The 15,983-nt window shown below is 33.9% G+C and overlaps 3 protein-coding genes across 3 annotated transcripts; 1 reads left to right on the top strand and 2 right to left on the bottom strand.

The window, feature by feature from the left end:
• Window positions 1-2,645: 2,645 nt before the first annotated feature.
• On the top strand, window positions 2,646-2,858 carry LOTGIDRAFT_128573 (hypothetical protein; the record flags this gene model as incomplete). The annotated part of the gene is made up of 1 exon (XM_009064220.1): window positions 2,646-2,858. One exon carries the CDS (start codon window positions 2,646-2,648, stop codon window positions 2,856-2,858), a length of 213 nt encoding a protein of 70 aa, XP_009062468.1.
• Window positions 2,859-3,378: 520 nt separating this feature from the next.
• On the bottom strand, window positions 3,379-3,555 carry LOTGIDRAFT_128278 (hypothetical protein; the record flags this gene model as incomplete). Its single annotated transcript, XM_009064219.1, has 1 exon — window positions 3,379-3,555. A coding segment is annotated over one exon (177 nt), but the record flags the coding sequence as incomplete, so codon positions are not given.
• Window positions 3,556-12,250: 8,695 nt separating this feature from the next.
• LOTGIDRAFT_128420 (hypothetical protein) lies at window positions 12,251-13,276 on the bottom strand (the record flags this gene model as incomplete). Its single annotated transcript, XM_009064218.1, has 1 exon — window positions 12,251-13,276. The coding sequence occupies one exon, from the start codon at window positions 13,274-13,276 to the stop codon at window positions 12,251-12,253; it is 1,026 nt and encodes a 341-aa protein (XP_009062466.1).
• Between the last annotated feature and the right edge of the window lie 2,707 nt (window positions 13,277-15,983).

Genomic DNA, 15,983 nt, shown 5'->3' with positions numbered 1-15,983 from the left:
ACATACAAAAACAAGTTGAAAACTACTGGTCTAGATCTAGAGTATTCAATATTTTCATAATATAAAATAATGAGTTTATCAAAAAGTATTTCCATCAGAAAAGAAAAGAAATTTAGAAGTTTTTATTAATTCTGGCTTCTGGTGCACACTGGGTAATCTGTCGAAGACAGTCCTAAGAGAAAATTTTGAGTTATCAAGGAATGTAAGCTATTTAAGACTGAAAGATTTCCTGAAATGACATTATGGTAGAGTGCAAGGCGTCTTTTCGTACACCCTAGCAGGAGCAGAAATATATGATAAAAAACCTCAATTAATTTAAGAAAATGTTTTCAACCAGTTTTTTTATAAAATCTATTTTGTGACAACTACCTTCCTCGCTAAACTAAATAAAACTTTTTTATGATATTTTTAAAACTTTTTTCTGTTTATTTTTGACAATATAATGGCGTACAGGAAGAGCTGTTTTTATAAACTTTCTATACGTCAACCATGATCTTGCATATTTATTTTGTAATTTGAAAAGTCAGTTTTTTTTGGAAGTTGTCAGTTTTTAAAAGTCAAATCTGATAAAGAGTGAAATACAGACTTGAATATCGTCTTCTTTCAAAGGATATTGTTCTCTTAATACTCTCTTTATAAATCTCACTTCATTGATTTTCTAACACCTTTTAAGTAATCGACCCTACACCACACTAGAAACTTTCACTATAGCAGGGTTAGGGTTAGGGTTAACCCTAACCCTAACCCTAACCCTAGAAACTTTCACTATAGCAGGTAAAAAGAAGCACCAGAGACTTTGTGAGATAGAAGCTTGCTCCCTAACCTGAAGGTCCAGGGTTCAATCTCGGCATAGGTCAAGTTGATACCTTCCGATATTTAGTCAGAGTATCTTGTACTACTAAAGTGAATTGCAAACAACAGTAAACTCCAACATACACTGGGACCGCAAAACAATGTCGGATTAGCCAGAGGGTTGGAGTACTCAAAGTTTCGACATTTTTCAATTTTTATATTTAAATCTGAAGCATCAAGATTAACTTTATCAGCTGATAGAAAACTGAACCCTTATTATCAAAACCTACATTGTGGCTAAAACTAGGGTGGGGTATAATAAGGGGCTGTGACACTATGGTGGGGAAACCACTAGAAGTCATGTAATGAAATATTTCTGTTTATTTACAATAAATGACACTATGAATAGTTCAAGTTGATTTTAACCTTGGCCATTATCTATCTCTACTGTTACCGGACTCTGACCCACGTTATCTAGATTTTAAAGGGATTGTAAAGAGGTGGTTTAATTTTTCAGGGACATTGAGAGTATCTGTGGTTCCTGCAATTCCACTAAAACTAACTGCTTTATGACGTCACTAATTGTAAAATATGCTTGTATTACATAAGACCCTTCGCAATCAAACTCTTAGTTTTAATGGATTTGCAAGAACCAAAAACACATAAAAAATCTAAAAAAAACTCTTTTCAATCCCATTAATAGCCTGCTCCTCATAATACCTGCTACAGATATTAGATAGGAAATGAGAATGATACATCTGTTACTTCCCTATGGAGGAGTCCACTACTATACAACTTTTAATCTTCAATTTGCTATACTTTGGATGAGATTTTGATTAACAGAATTGTCTTGTTTGTTAAGATTTTAATTTCATTGAAGTATTGTCTACTGTTACTGACTGTGCTCCATGTTTTAATAGTATCTACTGTTTTAACAGCTCTGACCAATAACATTAACGTCACCAAACATTCCTCAAACATTGGTTTTGTTTCATTACATGTAATTTTATAATTAATATTACGTGTATTTATGATTATTTGGTACAATATTTTACTTCCAATTGACTAGTTGTTGTGATAGATTGGCTGTATTTTACTACCCTAACAAACAGCAAAACATTCAGATAAAACATCAAATTTGTTGTGCAAGAAAAATCAGTTTTGAGGAAAAAGGAAATATAATTTGTAAAATGTCCATTGACTTTAAAAGAGACAATAAATCTCTGTTTTACGATTTACTTTATTTCAATGTCTGTCACATCTGGTTTTTATTATTTTACTTCCAACAAAAACAACCATTATTTTATTATAAAATACATCTAGTCATGTTTTAAAAACAATAAAAACAATTGTAACATGTAATAAACTATGATAGTATAAGATTATTATGTTATTTTGATAATTTATTATTGATATTAAACTCAAATATTACACTTGAAGGATATTTAGAAGTGAGGAGTACAAATCATAAATACTAGACAATATTATAGAATATAACACATTTCTTTAATAGAATATTAAACACATAATGTTTCAACACAAACTACACGTGTGGTTGTTATGTGTTTAATATTTGATTAAAGAAGTGTGTTTATATTATAATATTGCCTTGTATTTGTGATTTGATATGAAAAGGAAGAAATGGGATATATAATACTAAATTATGGCAATAAATATAGAAAATAAATAGATCAATATTCAAACCGTCTTGAAAAACCTGCCAAAGTATGAAACTAAATTATAAATATCAAATAAAAAAATAAATTAGAAATAATTAAACAGAACCTGAAACATGCTGTTACACAGAGTTTCACGCTGTGTGATCTTCAGACAACTAAAACAGAACCTGAAACATGCTGTTACACAGAGTTTCACGCTGTGTGATCTTCAGAAAACTAAAACAGAACCTGAAACATGTTGTTACTCAGAGTTTCACGGTGTGTGATCTTCAGAAAACTAAAACAGAACCTGAAACATGTTGTTACACAGATCTTCAGACAACTAAGACAGAACCTGAAACATGTTGTTACTCAGAGTTTCATGGTGTGCGATCTTCAGACAACTAAAACAGAACCTGAAACATGTTGTTACACAGATCTTCAGAGAACTAAAATAAAACCTGAAACATGTTGTTACTCAGAGTTTCACGCTGTGCGATTTTCAGACAACTAAAACAGAACCTGAAACATGTTGTTACACAGATCTTCAGAGAACTAAAATAAAACCTGAAACATGTTGTTACTCAGAGTTTCACGCTGTGCGATTTTCAGAGAACTAAAACAGAACCTGAAACATGTTGTTACTCAGATCTTCCGACTACTGATCTATTTCAATTACATGTGATTTTTGTAATTTGATTTTGGCCAGTATTGTCAATATTTCATTATGCACTGTTTTAAAATGATCGAAAAAAGCAAGCAAACAGATTAAAATGCCAATCTGGATTTTTTTTTTATGTTTTTTAAACATGTAACAACACTTGTTGTTAATGATCTGACACAATACATCCTTAAATCGTGTTCTAATGAATTTTAACCAAAAAGTATCAAAAATTTTCAGAATTCATGTTAACCAATCAAAACACTGTTAAAATGAAAATAAACCTACCAACTCCCTACCTGCTCTGTGATATCCGAACGACATTTTTCTGGTTGGTGGTTTCTGGGATAGATATATCGCTAATAAGCTGATCAGGAAGCTAATTAGGTCACTACCAAGGTGAAGGACGTCTGTGAATAATGCTAAACTGTTGGCTAAAAATCCGCCTACAATATACAATCAAGATACATGAATTGTCAAGGAAACGAATATTAATGGAGGTTATACTCTGATATATAATATACTGTATATAGCAATGACACCAGTCCTGAAATACTTCTTGACTCATATTCACTTGTTTTAAAGGAACTAGAGAATAAAGAATTTTTGATTTTGTCCTTAATTAGGTTAGATACCTAATTATATAGCCTACTTATATTTCTAGAGGGCTGTCATTAGACCCTTACTGAAGTGGCTAAATTAAAAATAGAAGCTAGAATAAAACAGAACGCTAGTTTGGTTTTATTTTAATAAGACTATAGCAAAGGATATAATGAATATTTATTATCTTGGTCCCTAATATGGGGTTTCCCTGCTGAATAAAACACGGTAGAAATATGTTATAGTTTAGATGTGTTGAAGAGACACAGTAACACCTAGTAAAGATAATATTTTAACGACTAATATAAACCTTTATATGATCAGATTGTTAAAGGAGGGTTGAATGTTGTCTCTGATACAATATTGGTATTTAGACTCCAGAATAAACAATGTACACATATTTCTGTGTCAAACAGGGTCAAATCTTGTTTATTTGGTATTTATCTGGATTAGATTCATTCAGTTAAACGATCACCCTCGGTTGATTAACAGTTTATATCAGTTCTTCCTTCTAGAACAGGGGTTTTCAATTTGAGGCTGAAATTTTTGGAGTTTACTAAGACGCTAGGTAGTCTAGCATAAAATTTTGGGAAATTTATAATTCAAGTCTTTCTTTTCAGTCAGACTATATTCTCCAACATAGGAAAGATTGCAAAGAAAACCTAAGAGAAAATCTGGAAATATTAAGGATTTATAGAGGAGGGGGGGGGGGGGGGGTAATGCGATTCCTGGAAGGGGTAACAGAAGGAAAAAGATTGAAAATATCTGCTCTAGAATCACAGTTGTGTTTGTTACTGTACTAATTTCATTTAAACTAGATTATAAAAATTCAGGACCCCGTTTCTCAAGAGTCTGTATGACTAAACTTGCACGTTAAGTGAAGAAGAAACGTTATATTTGACGTTATTAATTCATTGAGGTATAACGTTTACGCTCAGTCGTTAATCTATGATATTTTGAGAAACAGGGTCCTGTAGTATTCAATCTAGGACCCAGAAGTAAAAACCAAACAAAGTATCTACTTGTACTTTTGTAAATTTAGTGAGATTTTGAATGTATTCTGGTAACATATTGTATTGTATATAAAGGTATATGAAGGTATATACAGGTATCTATAATACTGTACTCTATGGTAAGGTTTATGTCAAGTCACTCTGACTGTGAAAATTAACAGCTGTATCAAGTCTTTCTTTAATCAATGATAAAAATATTAAATCAAGAATTAAAACTTGACAAATATTTCATAGATCAATTCTATAATGCTTTTTAGTATTCAACAGAAAGCACTGGCACAGGATGAAAGCAGTGTTCACTATTGTTAAGGCTACTGATATATTCTCTTCTGGTTTTCCCTGAACTCTTTTTAATGTTGGAGAATATAGCCTGACTGAATAGAATTACTTAAATATTAGTTGTTCAGAAATTTTTATGCTTGACTTTTCAGTAGCAGAGCCAAAATGGGACAGGGGGGGGGAGGTAGGTTTTTCAGGCAAAAATCATAACTAGGTTAGAAAGTAAGGGCAATCTCAGATATTTCGCCCCCTTCGGACATAAACTTGCCTCGGCCACAGGCCCTATTACCCCCTAAGACTTTCAAAATTACCCTCAAGTTGAAAATCTCTGTGCTAGAGGGTTAGTAGATTAAGTGAACCCCTCAAGGCAAAGAAAATATTTACAGACTCAACCAGTGTTATTGAGAGTTATTCTGGTTTGAACTTTCTACTTCCTTCAACTTATTACAGAGCTTACTGTTCAGTCTGTCAGTTGGATTGATGTTTGCTAAGAAATTAGGTGCCATTCCTTCATCTGCCTGAATCCACCTCATGATAAAAAAGAAAGTTTCTGATGCCGTTTCCAGTGCTTTTGAGAGTCAATACACAAGCCTTTTTCCTAAATCAAAGTTAAAAAGTTTTTCTTACCTATAGCCTCACCGGCCATAAAAGTTAAACATAAAACCACGACGGTTATCAGCTGATTTCTGGCAATTTTATCTTTCAACATTTTTTTTCCGAAATGACAATGAATTTCTTCGACTTGAGGCAAGTGAGTTAAATCATCTGTAGGTAGAGAATCCACTTCATTTTCAAAGTAACCGTTGTGATCTAATACTTCACAGTTTACAGATTTGATAGTTTCATTGACTCGAACACGTGGTAAGCTGTCATATTGATTATTCATGGTCATATGTAAGACATCCAGCAACTCCACTTCATTTCTTTCTTCTTGTGAAGTTGATATCAGAAAATCATTTATATCTTCATGCTGCTGGGGTTCATTTTCAATTATTGCACACGGCACTAACGTCTCATGACTGTCACTGACAGTGGCAGGCCCGCCCGACACGACACTTTCACAATTCGAGATTATATCAAAAGTATTCATTTTATGATGATTGATTAAAATTTCACTTCACTTCTGAAAATTGTTTTAAATGACTGACTGTCAAAATGAATATTCATTGAATTGCCCTGCAAACACTACTGACCTAGATCTTATAAGCTTATCTATACAAGGCCTACTTCTCATGTGTCCTAAAATTGTGTCAATATTTGGAGAGCACATTTGAAAATATATCCGATTAGCTTATTCTTTAAGTTCCTTGTATTAAACACATATTCTTGAGCTTCTTGCCGTGTCGTAGAATTGTGTTTAATATTTGTCGAGCACGCTTGAAAATACATGTATTTCGATAATCATTAAAGAAATTAAATCATTTTCCTACGTTTGAACACATATTGATTAACTTCTCGAGGCTTCAAATTGCTATTTTAGAATCTAACACATATGAAATTTATTCACTAATGTCAAAACTTTTAAACATTTGGGTTACACGGTTCAAGTCTTGTCACAACTTCGTAAAGTTTCTGTGTAAACAAACGCAGGTTAAAAAATTGACAGTGTATCTTCCTCTCTCCATTTTTAGTTACGATCACGTGGTGTGTCACATGACATGAAATGTTTCACATGGCAATTTAAAGAGAGCATGTCCTGTTTTTTCTAGTCTGTGATATCAGCGGACCGTTAACTTTTATCTTTCTACCAACCGTATATATTTAAATCATTTTTACGGATATTGGCGAGGACGTTTTTATTCTTCTTTCTTTACAATTTACAAGCGATTCCTCTTCAAATTATAAACAAAGAGTCGCCTTATCATTATCTATTGTCTCTTACAAAGAGAAGGGTTAGATACCATTTATAGAAGAAATATCTGGCACTGAGTTCGTCTACAATTGTGTGAAATACAAACGACACAAGTGACGGCATTTAAAGTTTCCTTAGAGTGCATCAAAAAATACAGCGCGACCTGACAAAATGTCTTTTTCTTTCTAATTCCTATTCCGGTATCCTTAATCGACTGCATTAGGCTAGCCCCCTCCCCAACACCCCATCTCCTATAAATCCTTACTATTACGTTATTTACCATTAGGTTTTCCCGTACCCCAGGTTGAAATCCCTTGCTAGCCTATAAATATGTTATGATGTCAACAAGGTCTATTTAGCTGACGTCCGATGTTATTAAATTGCGAGCGAACATTAATTCGGGTACTCATTTTAAAGGTGATACGGGACACATAAATTCGGCGAATATAAAAAATTACTACTACTACCATACAATTTCTACTCTTGATTTTTCCATACTTTGGATAAGATTGTGATTAACAGAAATGTCTTGCTGGTAGACCTACTGTTTTTTTTTATTTATACCAATGATTATATAAAAATATTATCATAAAGGACTTTTTATGTCCTGCAACCCGATACCTCCCCAAAAATATCTTGCACACGAATTGGGCTTTCACACTCCCCTCAAGTTTTTTTCAGGTTTTAAACACCCGACTGAAGAAATTATATCATGTCTTGTGAAGAGACAAGACTGTTTTAACCCTGTTCAGTAATTAGAACGGTAAAGATTGGAATATTATTAAAGATGGTGATGTCTCTAGGGTGAGTATTATATATTTATATCTATATTATATACATTGACTGGGTGGAGGGGGGTGGTAACTACTGGTGAATGGGGAGAGGGGAGAAATTCTGGAAAAATAGAATTGATTTGGTACTGACACATATTTGTGGTCTAAAATGTATTTTTTTATTTCATATTTTTGATTTTTTTTTAAGAAATGAAGTAAGGGTACGAACTATCCACCCCTGACTTATAAACCGATGAGGACTTTATTTACTGATGTTTTGTCAAACAATAAATAATAATGAAATAAGGGGCGCAACTCGTGCCTACAAGACTCAGTCAATTCATCAACCAGTGAGCTAGACTTACTATTTGTTAAAATTAAAGGTGCGAATCCAATAAGGTTGACGTGGGATTTTCGTTGCAGTAGAAACGTATCGTGTCCGTACTTCGTGTTTACACTTTTTCTCTTTTCGTTTGTATCGACCTTATATATATTCGCAGCTTTACGCTCTTTGTTATATCGTCAGAAATGAGGGAGTGAAACTGAAAGTCGACACCCTGCCTACTCTCGAAAACAGGCACAGGTATCCGGATTAATTTTATCTTCAGGAGGATTCGAACCGACACCATCCAATCGCTTAGCACGTTACATTGAGTCCACCATTCGATGTTAATCTCTCGCTGAGTAAAAAAGGTTCCAGTGAGATGAATTAGAATACGAGATCCTAGTGCCCAACAACTGAAAATCTATACAAAATATACAGCAAAGCGTATCACCACGAACAAAGCTTGCACTGGGTTTAACCTCCGTGCTCTCTCATTCGTATACAAGTCCAAAACATCCGGTGAAAGAGGTGTTTATACGGTACATGTCCTAATATTACAGATTTCCCTTGATAGTTTGAAATAAAATGAATAGGGAGACGTTACTGAAAATAACAAAAATAATCAAATACGACATTGTAGACAAGCTATCCCAGCTCACGCTACTATGCTTTGAATGTTTGTTAAAAAATTTCAAAAAAGACACCTACATTGGTGTATATTGGTATTCTCAGGCGATGTTAGTAGACCTACTTGGGACAATGGGCAACTGTCAGGGATCACGATCAATAAACTACTGTTGTTTAACTAAGTACATCTGTACTGGTCATGGGGAGATGGAACTCGAGAGGGTCGCGAAAAACAATTTCTTTTTTGATTCGAAATCAAACGATCTTTAAACAAGTTAATTGGAAACGCAATGAACCCTTTTATATACACACGTATCAAAGTTTAAAAAATCTCCTTTCTTAATTTCTATATAACTAACAAAAGACGTATTTAATCTCCGAGAGACAATCCAGTATTATTCCTTAATATTCAGTATTCGTCAGGCCCGTACTTAGCCCGAGCTAGGCTCAACAAGTCATTCAGGAAGAGGAGCATCATTTTCTTAGAGGGGTGGGGAAAGGGGGGGGGGGGGTTCTAGCTTCGGGCCTGGTACTCTTAGTGGCCCTTGTTTATAATCTCGTGGAGACGTGGAGAAATTGTCTGGGGGTAGGTTTGAAGGTATACGTATTCATTTTTTTTTTCATTTTTTTGACTTCATCAATTTCATAGGTGCCTTAGTCAATGCGCCGAAATGACACTGTGTCGAATATTAGTGTGCCTAATTGAAGATATGCCTATATGACCTGTGCCTAAAATACCTGCCCCTAAAAGAAGTACTGTGCCTTGCTGATTTATGCTCAAAATTTTTGTGCCTAAATGACTGCTTACCTGTTGTGTATGCACTAGTCTCATTCTGACCATACGAATGCTGCCATTGTACCAAGCAATCTACTAGCTAGTAAGACACGATAGTTTGGTATGTTCTAGTCTCATTCTGGCTACAGAAAACTGTCATTGTACCAAGCAATCTACTAGCTAGTTAGACAGGATAGTTTGGTATGTTCTAGTCTCATTCTGACTACAGAAAACTGTCATTGTACCAAGCAATCTACTAGCTAGTTAGACACGATAGTTTGGTATACTCTAGTCTCATTCTGACTACAGAAAACTGTCATTGTACCATGCAATCTACTAGCTAGTTAGACACGATAGTTTGGTATGTTCTAGTCTCATTCTGACCACAGAAAACTGTCATTGTACCAAACAATCTACTAGCTAGTTAGAAAGGATAGTTTGGTATGTTCTAGTCTCATTCTGACCACAGAAAACTGTCATTGTACCAAACAATCTACTAGCTAGTTAGACAGGATAGTTTGGTATGTTCTAGTCTCATTCTGACTACAGAAAACTGTCATTGTACCAAGCAATCTACTAGCTAGTTAGACAGGATAGTTTGGTATGTTCTAGTCTCATTCTGGCTACAGAAAACTGTCATTGTACCAAGCAATCTACTAGCTAGTTAGACACGATAGTTTGGTATGTTCTAGTCTCATTCTGACTACAGAAAACTGTCATTGTACCAAGCAATCTACTAGCTAGTTAGACACCATAGTTTGGTATGTTCTAGTCTCATTCTGACCACAGAAAACTGTCATTGTACCAAACAATCTACTAGCTAGTTAGAAAGGATAGTTTGGTATGTTCTAGTCTCATTCTGACCACAGAAAACTGTCATTGTACCAAACAATCTACTAGCTAGTTAGACACGATAGTTTGGTATGCTCTAGTCTCATTCTGACTACAGAAAACTGTCATTGTACCATGCAATCTACTAGCTAGTTAGACACGATAGTTTGGTATGTTCTAGTCTCATTCTGACTACAGAAAACTGTCATTGTACCAAGCAATCTACTAGCTAGTTAGACATACAGGATAGTTTGGTATGTTCTAGTCTCATTCTGACCACAGAAAACTGTCATTGTACCAAACAATCTACTAGCTAGTTAGACATGATAGTTTGGTATGTTCTAGTCTCATTTTGACCACAGAAAACTGTCATTGTACCAAACAATCTACTGGCTAGTTAGACACCATAGTTTGGTATGTTCTAGTCTAATTCTGACCAATGATCACTCAGGCCTGTTAAAGGTGAAGTTGTAGAAAAAAAAAACCAAGCTCTCTACATTTTTTATCACAAAAATATAACCTCTAAATAAATAACCACTTGTACATGCATATCCTTTTTAACCCCAATTAAATATTTCATCTTACTTTGGATTGGTATAAGAAACTACTTTTTATTCATGAATTTATCAGTCCAAATATTGTGAATAACCAAGATCTTATCATCCTTCAAATAGTAAATATATTAGACATAGTTACAAACATCACTTTATACAATAGTACTACAAAATGAAAAAAAAAAACAGAATATGTGTATCAGGGACACTGATAGCATCAATTTACATCATTCCAATTTTCAATTAGACGTCTGTGTTACTGTAATTCCACTAAAACTAAGTGTTTGATGTAGTCACTAATCACACAGGGCCCTGTGTGAAAAAGCATATTTTGCAATTAGTGACCTCATAAAACACTTAGTTTAGTGAATTTGCAGTAAGCACAGATATCTGATTGAAAATTGGAATGGTACAAATTGAAGTTATCAGTGTCCCTGATACACATAAAAAATTTAAGAAAACTCTTTACAATCCCTTTAATATATTTCCATATTTATTCAACTCCAATATTTATCTATATACAGTTTTCACTTTTCAGAACAAGTGTCAAGGTCACCCCACATTAAAGTTGACCTTGACCCATGACATGAATGGTGAATTACATAGACTAAGATTCGCAACATGCTATTCATCAATTGAAGCTTTAAGTATATCATTTGTAAGAGAGATCAACAAATAAACATATTTATTATGAAATATTAAAGATGGGTTCCCTTATTTTCATCCATCTTTATAGATATTTATTGTCAAATATTAAAGAAACACATCTGCTATTTACAACCAATCTTCAGCCCCATGGATTTCACTCAAAAGACCAAAAATTTCTAGTAAAAAGGAGTTGCTTTCTTTAATATAAGAGAAATTCCCAACAGGAAAAGTTGAAGGGTTATTATCAGACAGTCCACTACGATAAAAGTTTAAATTTGCTAGCTTATTTTTATAGAGAATTGATTGATTTAAATATATTTCCAGCTTTAAATAATTTTATATGACACCAAGGTTCATTTTAACACCCAATGTCTTGCTATATACTTGGCATACAGTTATTTTGCAGTCTTAATTAAAATTAAACCAATTGACTTTTGAAATTTGATTGGTTAAAAAGGTGAATCTGATGAATGCTCAAGAGGGCTGTCATGAGACTCTAAAATAAAAATATAAAATAAAAGCTAATCAAAAATAATGGAACAAACGTTTTGGTCTAATTTTAATTATCAAAATTTAATCATTTTTAATAACGATTATGTGGTTGTGACAAATATACAATCATGAATAAAACATTTCAATTTAAAACTATGTTCATATCACAAATTACTGTATTCTCCTTTCTGTCTACTTCCATATACATTTCTCTAGTTTATAAATACATGGATATTTCATTATAAACACCAATAATTATATCATATTATTATATAATAAATTATTGGTGTTTGAAGCTAGAAAATACAGATCACCATTTTTAAAACTATATTCCTATCACTTTAATGAAAAATTCTAGATTAATTTATTTTCAACTTCTGTATCCATTAGGATTCATCGACTGCCATCGCCATAAATCTACACACATTTCGTTTAAATCTTTCTGCGCTTTCCATCCCAGGTCTTCTGCTGCGAGAGTCGTCGATGCATAGCAACTACCAACATCACCTGGTCTTCGTGGTTGAATTGTATACGGAACTTTTTTACCAGACGCCTTTTCAAAAGCTTTGACCATATCAAGAACCGAACATCCAACGCCAGTTCCCAGATTATACGTTTTAAAGCCACATTTACTGGCCATTCTCTTGACGGCAGCTACATGACCTTGAGAAAGGTCAACTACATGGATGTAGTCACGGACACCAGTTCCGTCAGGGGTGTCATAGTCGTCACCATAGACACTTAATTCTGGTCTCTTTCCTACTGCAACTTGGGATACGAATGGCATCAAATTGTTCGGAATGCCTTGTGGATCTTCTCCTATCTTTCCTGAAACATGTGACCCCACAGGATTAAAATATCGCAGCACTACAACATTCCAATTGTTGTCTGCAGCACAAATGTCTGATAGGATTTCTTCGATGACAAATTTTGTTTTTCCGTAAGGATTGGTGCAGCCCCCTGTTGGATGTTTTTCATCCAATGGTAAGTATTTTGGGGTGCCGTAGACCGTAGCTGAACTGGAGAATACAAGGTTTCGAATTCCATTTTTTTCCATGACATTGAGAAGGTTCATTGCCCCGCCCACATTGACTCTATAGTACGACAATGGTCGTCTGCACGATTCACCCACCGCCTTCAAACCTGCAAAATGGATGACTCCAAAGAATTGATGCTTTTGGAAGACATCTTCGATGGCTGGAACGTCCAATAAGTCGACATTGTACGTGGTGATCTTTCGATTTGTGATTTCTTCAACTCTTTTGATACTCTCAAAACTGCTGTTAACCAAATTATCCAAAATGACGACATCATAACCGGCTTCGATCAACTCGATCACAGTATGGCTGCCAATATATCCAGCACCGCCCGTCACTAAAATCAAATTTCCTGACATTTTTGTACTTTTTTCAGTCACCGGTAGAAGTAGAACGAAACGTGGAAATCTGTACGTGTTATATTATGTCGATATGTATTTACACAAGACGATACGTGTCAATTGATAAGATATTTTCAATACCGATTTATCCTGTACCGTCTTGAAACCTCATTTTTTATTTGTTATTGCTCGGAGTATTTAGTATAATTTTAACACAAAGATACGAAATAAGAATATAAGATTTAAAATTTGGAAAAAATTACGTAAATATTTATAAAGAAAATTACATGAGATTTGATATTATTTGCATACAACCCAGAATAATAATATTATTTGATATTATTAACCAAATAACAATGAATGCTCTTGATATTGACAAACTCGAACGTACCCAATGACATTTTTTTAGTCTAATTCGTACTCAGGATTGGATAACGACAGTTGTCCCCATAGAGTTATAGGCTATAAGACAAGTGTGGACTCTAGTTCTATTTATAACTCTATGGTTGTCCCCCATAAGAGTCTTCACCCCTTTTTGTACGCCAGTCTCGGGCGGCTAGCGGCACTATTAGCCAAAGTTCCCCTCAAGGTCCAAGTGCCTCGATCGGCTCCCCGAAATGTTCTACTGGTAATAATTATGGCAGTCTACTTGAAACATATTTATTTCATGTTTTCTGCATTTTTACATTTTTCTGCTTGTTTTGCGCTAATAAATCGGTCAGAATACCACTGTTAAAATAGTGCTCAATACATCAATTGTAGAGTGATATAGAAATACCACTGTTAAAATAGTACTCAATACATCAATTGAAGAGCAATATAGAAATACCACTGTTAAAATAGTACTCAATACATCAATTGTAGAGTAATATAGAAATACCAATGTTAAAATAGTACTCAATACATCAATTGTTGAGTGATATAGAAATACCACTGTTAAAATAGTGTCCAATACATCAAAATAGTGCCCAATACATCAATTGTAGAGTGATATAGTAATACCACTGTTAAATAGTACTCAATACATCAATTATAGAGCGATATAGAAATATCACTGTTAAAATAGTGCTCAATACATCAATTGTAGAGCGATATAGAGATACCCCTGTTAAAATAGTGCTCAATACATCATATGTTGAGTGATATAGAAATACCACTGTTTAAATAGTACTCAATACATCAATTATAGAGCGATATAGAAATACCACTGTTAAAAGAGTGCTCAATACATCAATTATAGAGTGATATAGAAATACCACTGTTAAAATAGTACTCAATATATCAATTGTAGAGCAATATAGAAATACCACCGTTAAAATAGTGCTCAATACATCAATTTATTGTAGAGCGATATAGAAATATCATTGTTAAAATAGTGCTCAATACATCAATTGTAGAGCGATATAGAAATATCACTGTTAAAATAGTGCCCAATACATCAATTTATTGTAGAGCGATATAGAAATATCACTGTTAAAATAGTGCTCAATACATCAATTGTAGAGCAATATAGAAATACCACTGTTAAAATAGTGCTCAATACATCAATTGTAGAGTGATATAGAAAACCACCGTTAAAATAGTGCTCAATACATCAATTTATTGTAGAGCGATATAGAAATATCATTGTTAAAATAGTGCTCAATACATCAATTGTAGAGCAATATAGAAATACCACTGTTAAAATAGTGCTCAATACATCAATTGTAGAGTGATATAGAAAACCACCGTTAAAATAGTGCTCAATACATCAATTTATTGTAGAGCGATATAGAAATATCATTGTTAAAATAGTGCTCAATACATCAATTGTAGAGCAATATAGAAATACCACTGTTAAAATAGTGCTCAATACATCAATTGTAGAGTGATATAGAAAACCACCGTTAAAATAGTGCTCAATACATCAATTTATTGTAGAGCGATATAGAAATATCACTGTTAAAATAGTGCTCAAAACATCAATTGTAGAGCAATATAGAAATACCACTGTTAAAATAGTGCTCAATACATCAATTGTAGAGCAATATAGAAATACCACTGTTAAAATAGTACTCAATACACTAATTTTAAAGCAATATAGAAAGTTTGAAAACCAACATGTTTCAGGATCTGTTTTAGTTGTCTGAAGATCGCCTAGTGTGAAACTTTGAGTAGGCTAACAACATATTTTTACATTCGTGTTAAGATGTAGGTTAACGGGGTAAAAAATCCAATTTCATTGATCAGACGCGTCAGGTTATGATCTGTTAGAATATTTCAATTCATTTCAGATAATTGTGATAATTCATTAAGATACAACCCAACCCATTTATGTCGTAAAAAACGTGGGAAACAAATTACTGATAACTTGACACGTACTTAAGATATGACAGTTAACATAATATAATATTCCACTGTCCAAGCAGACGACAATCCAACTTGCTACTGACTGAGCTATTCCACTGTCCAAGCAGACGACAATCGAACTTGCAACGGACTGAGCTATTCCACTGTCCTAGCAGACGACAATCAAATTTGCTACGGACTGAGCTATTCCACTGTCCTAGCAGACGACAATCCAACTCACTACTGACTGAGCTATTCCACTGTCCTAGCAGACGACAATCCAACTCACTACTGACTGAGCTAGTTCACTTTTCTAGCAGACGACCATTCAACTCACTACTGACTGAGCTATTCCACTGTCCTAGCAGACGACAATCCAATTTGCTACTGACTGAGC

The sequence above is a fragment of the Lottia gigantea genome (genome assembly GCF_000327385.1).
Source record: "Lottia gigantea unplaced genomic scaffold LOTGIsca_61, whole genome shotgun sequence".
In the NCBI taxonomy this organism is placed as follows: domain Eukaryota; kingdom Metazoa; phylum Mollusca; class Gastropoda; family Lottiidae; genus Lottia; species Lottia gigantea.
The sequence above is the reverse complement of the archived record's forward strand: the minus strand, read 5'-3'. Positions and strand labels throughout refer to the sequence as shown.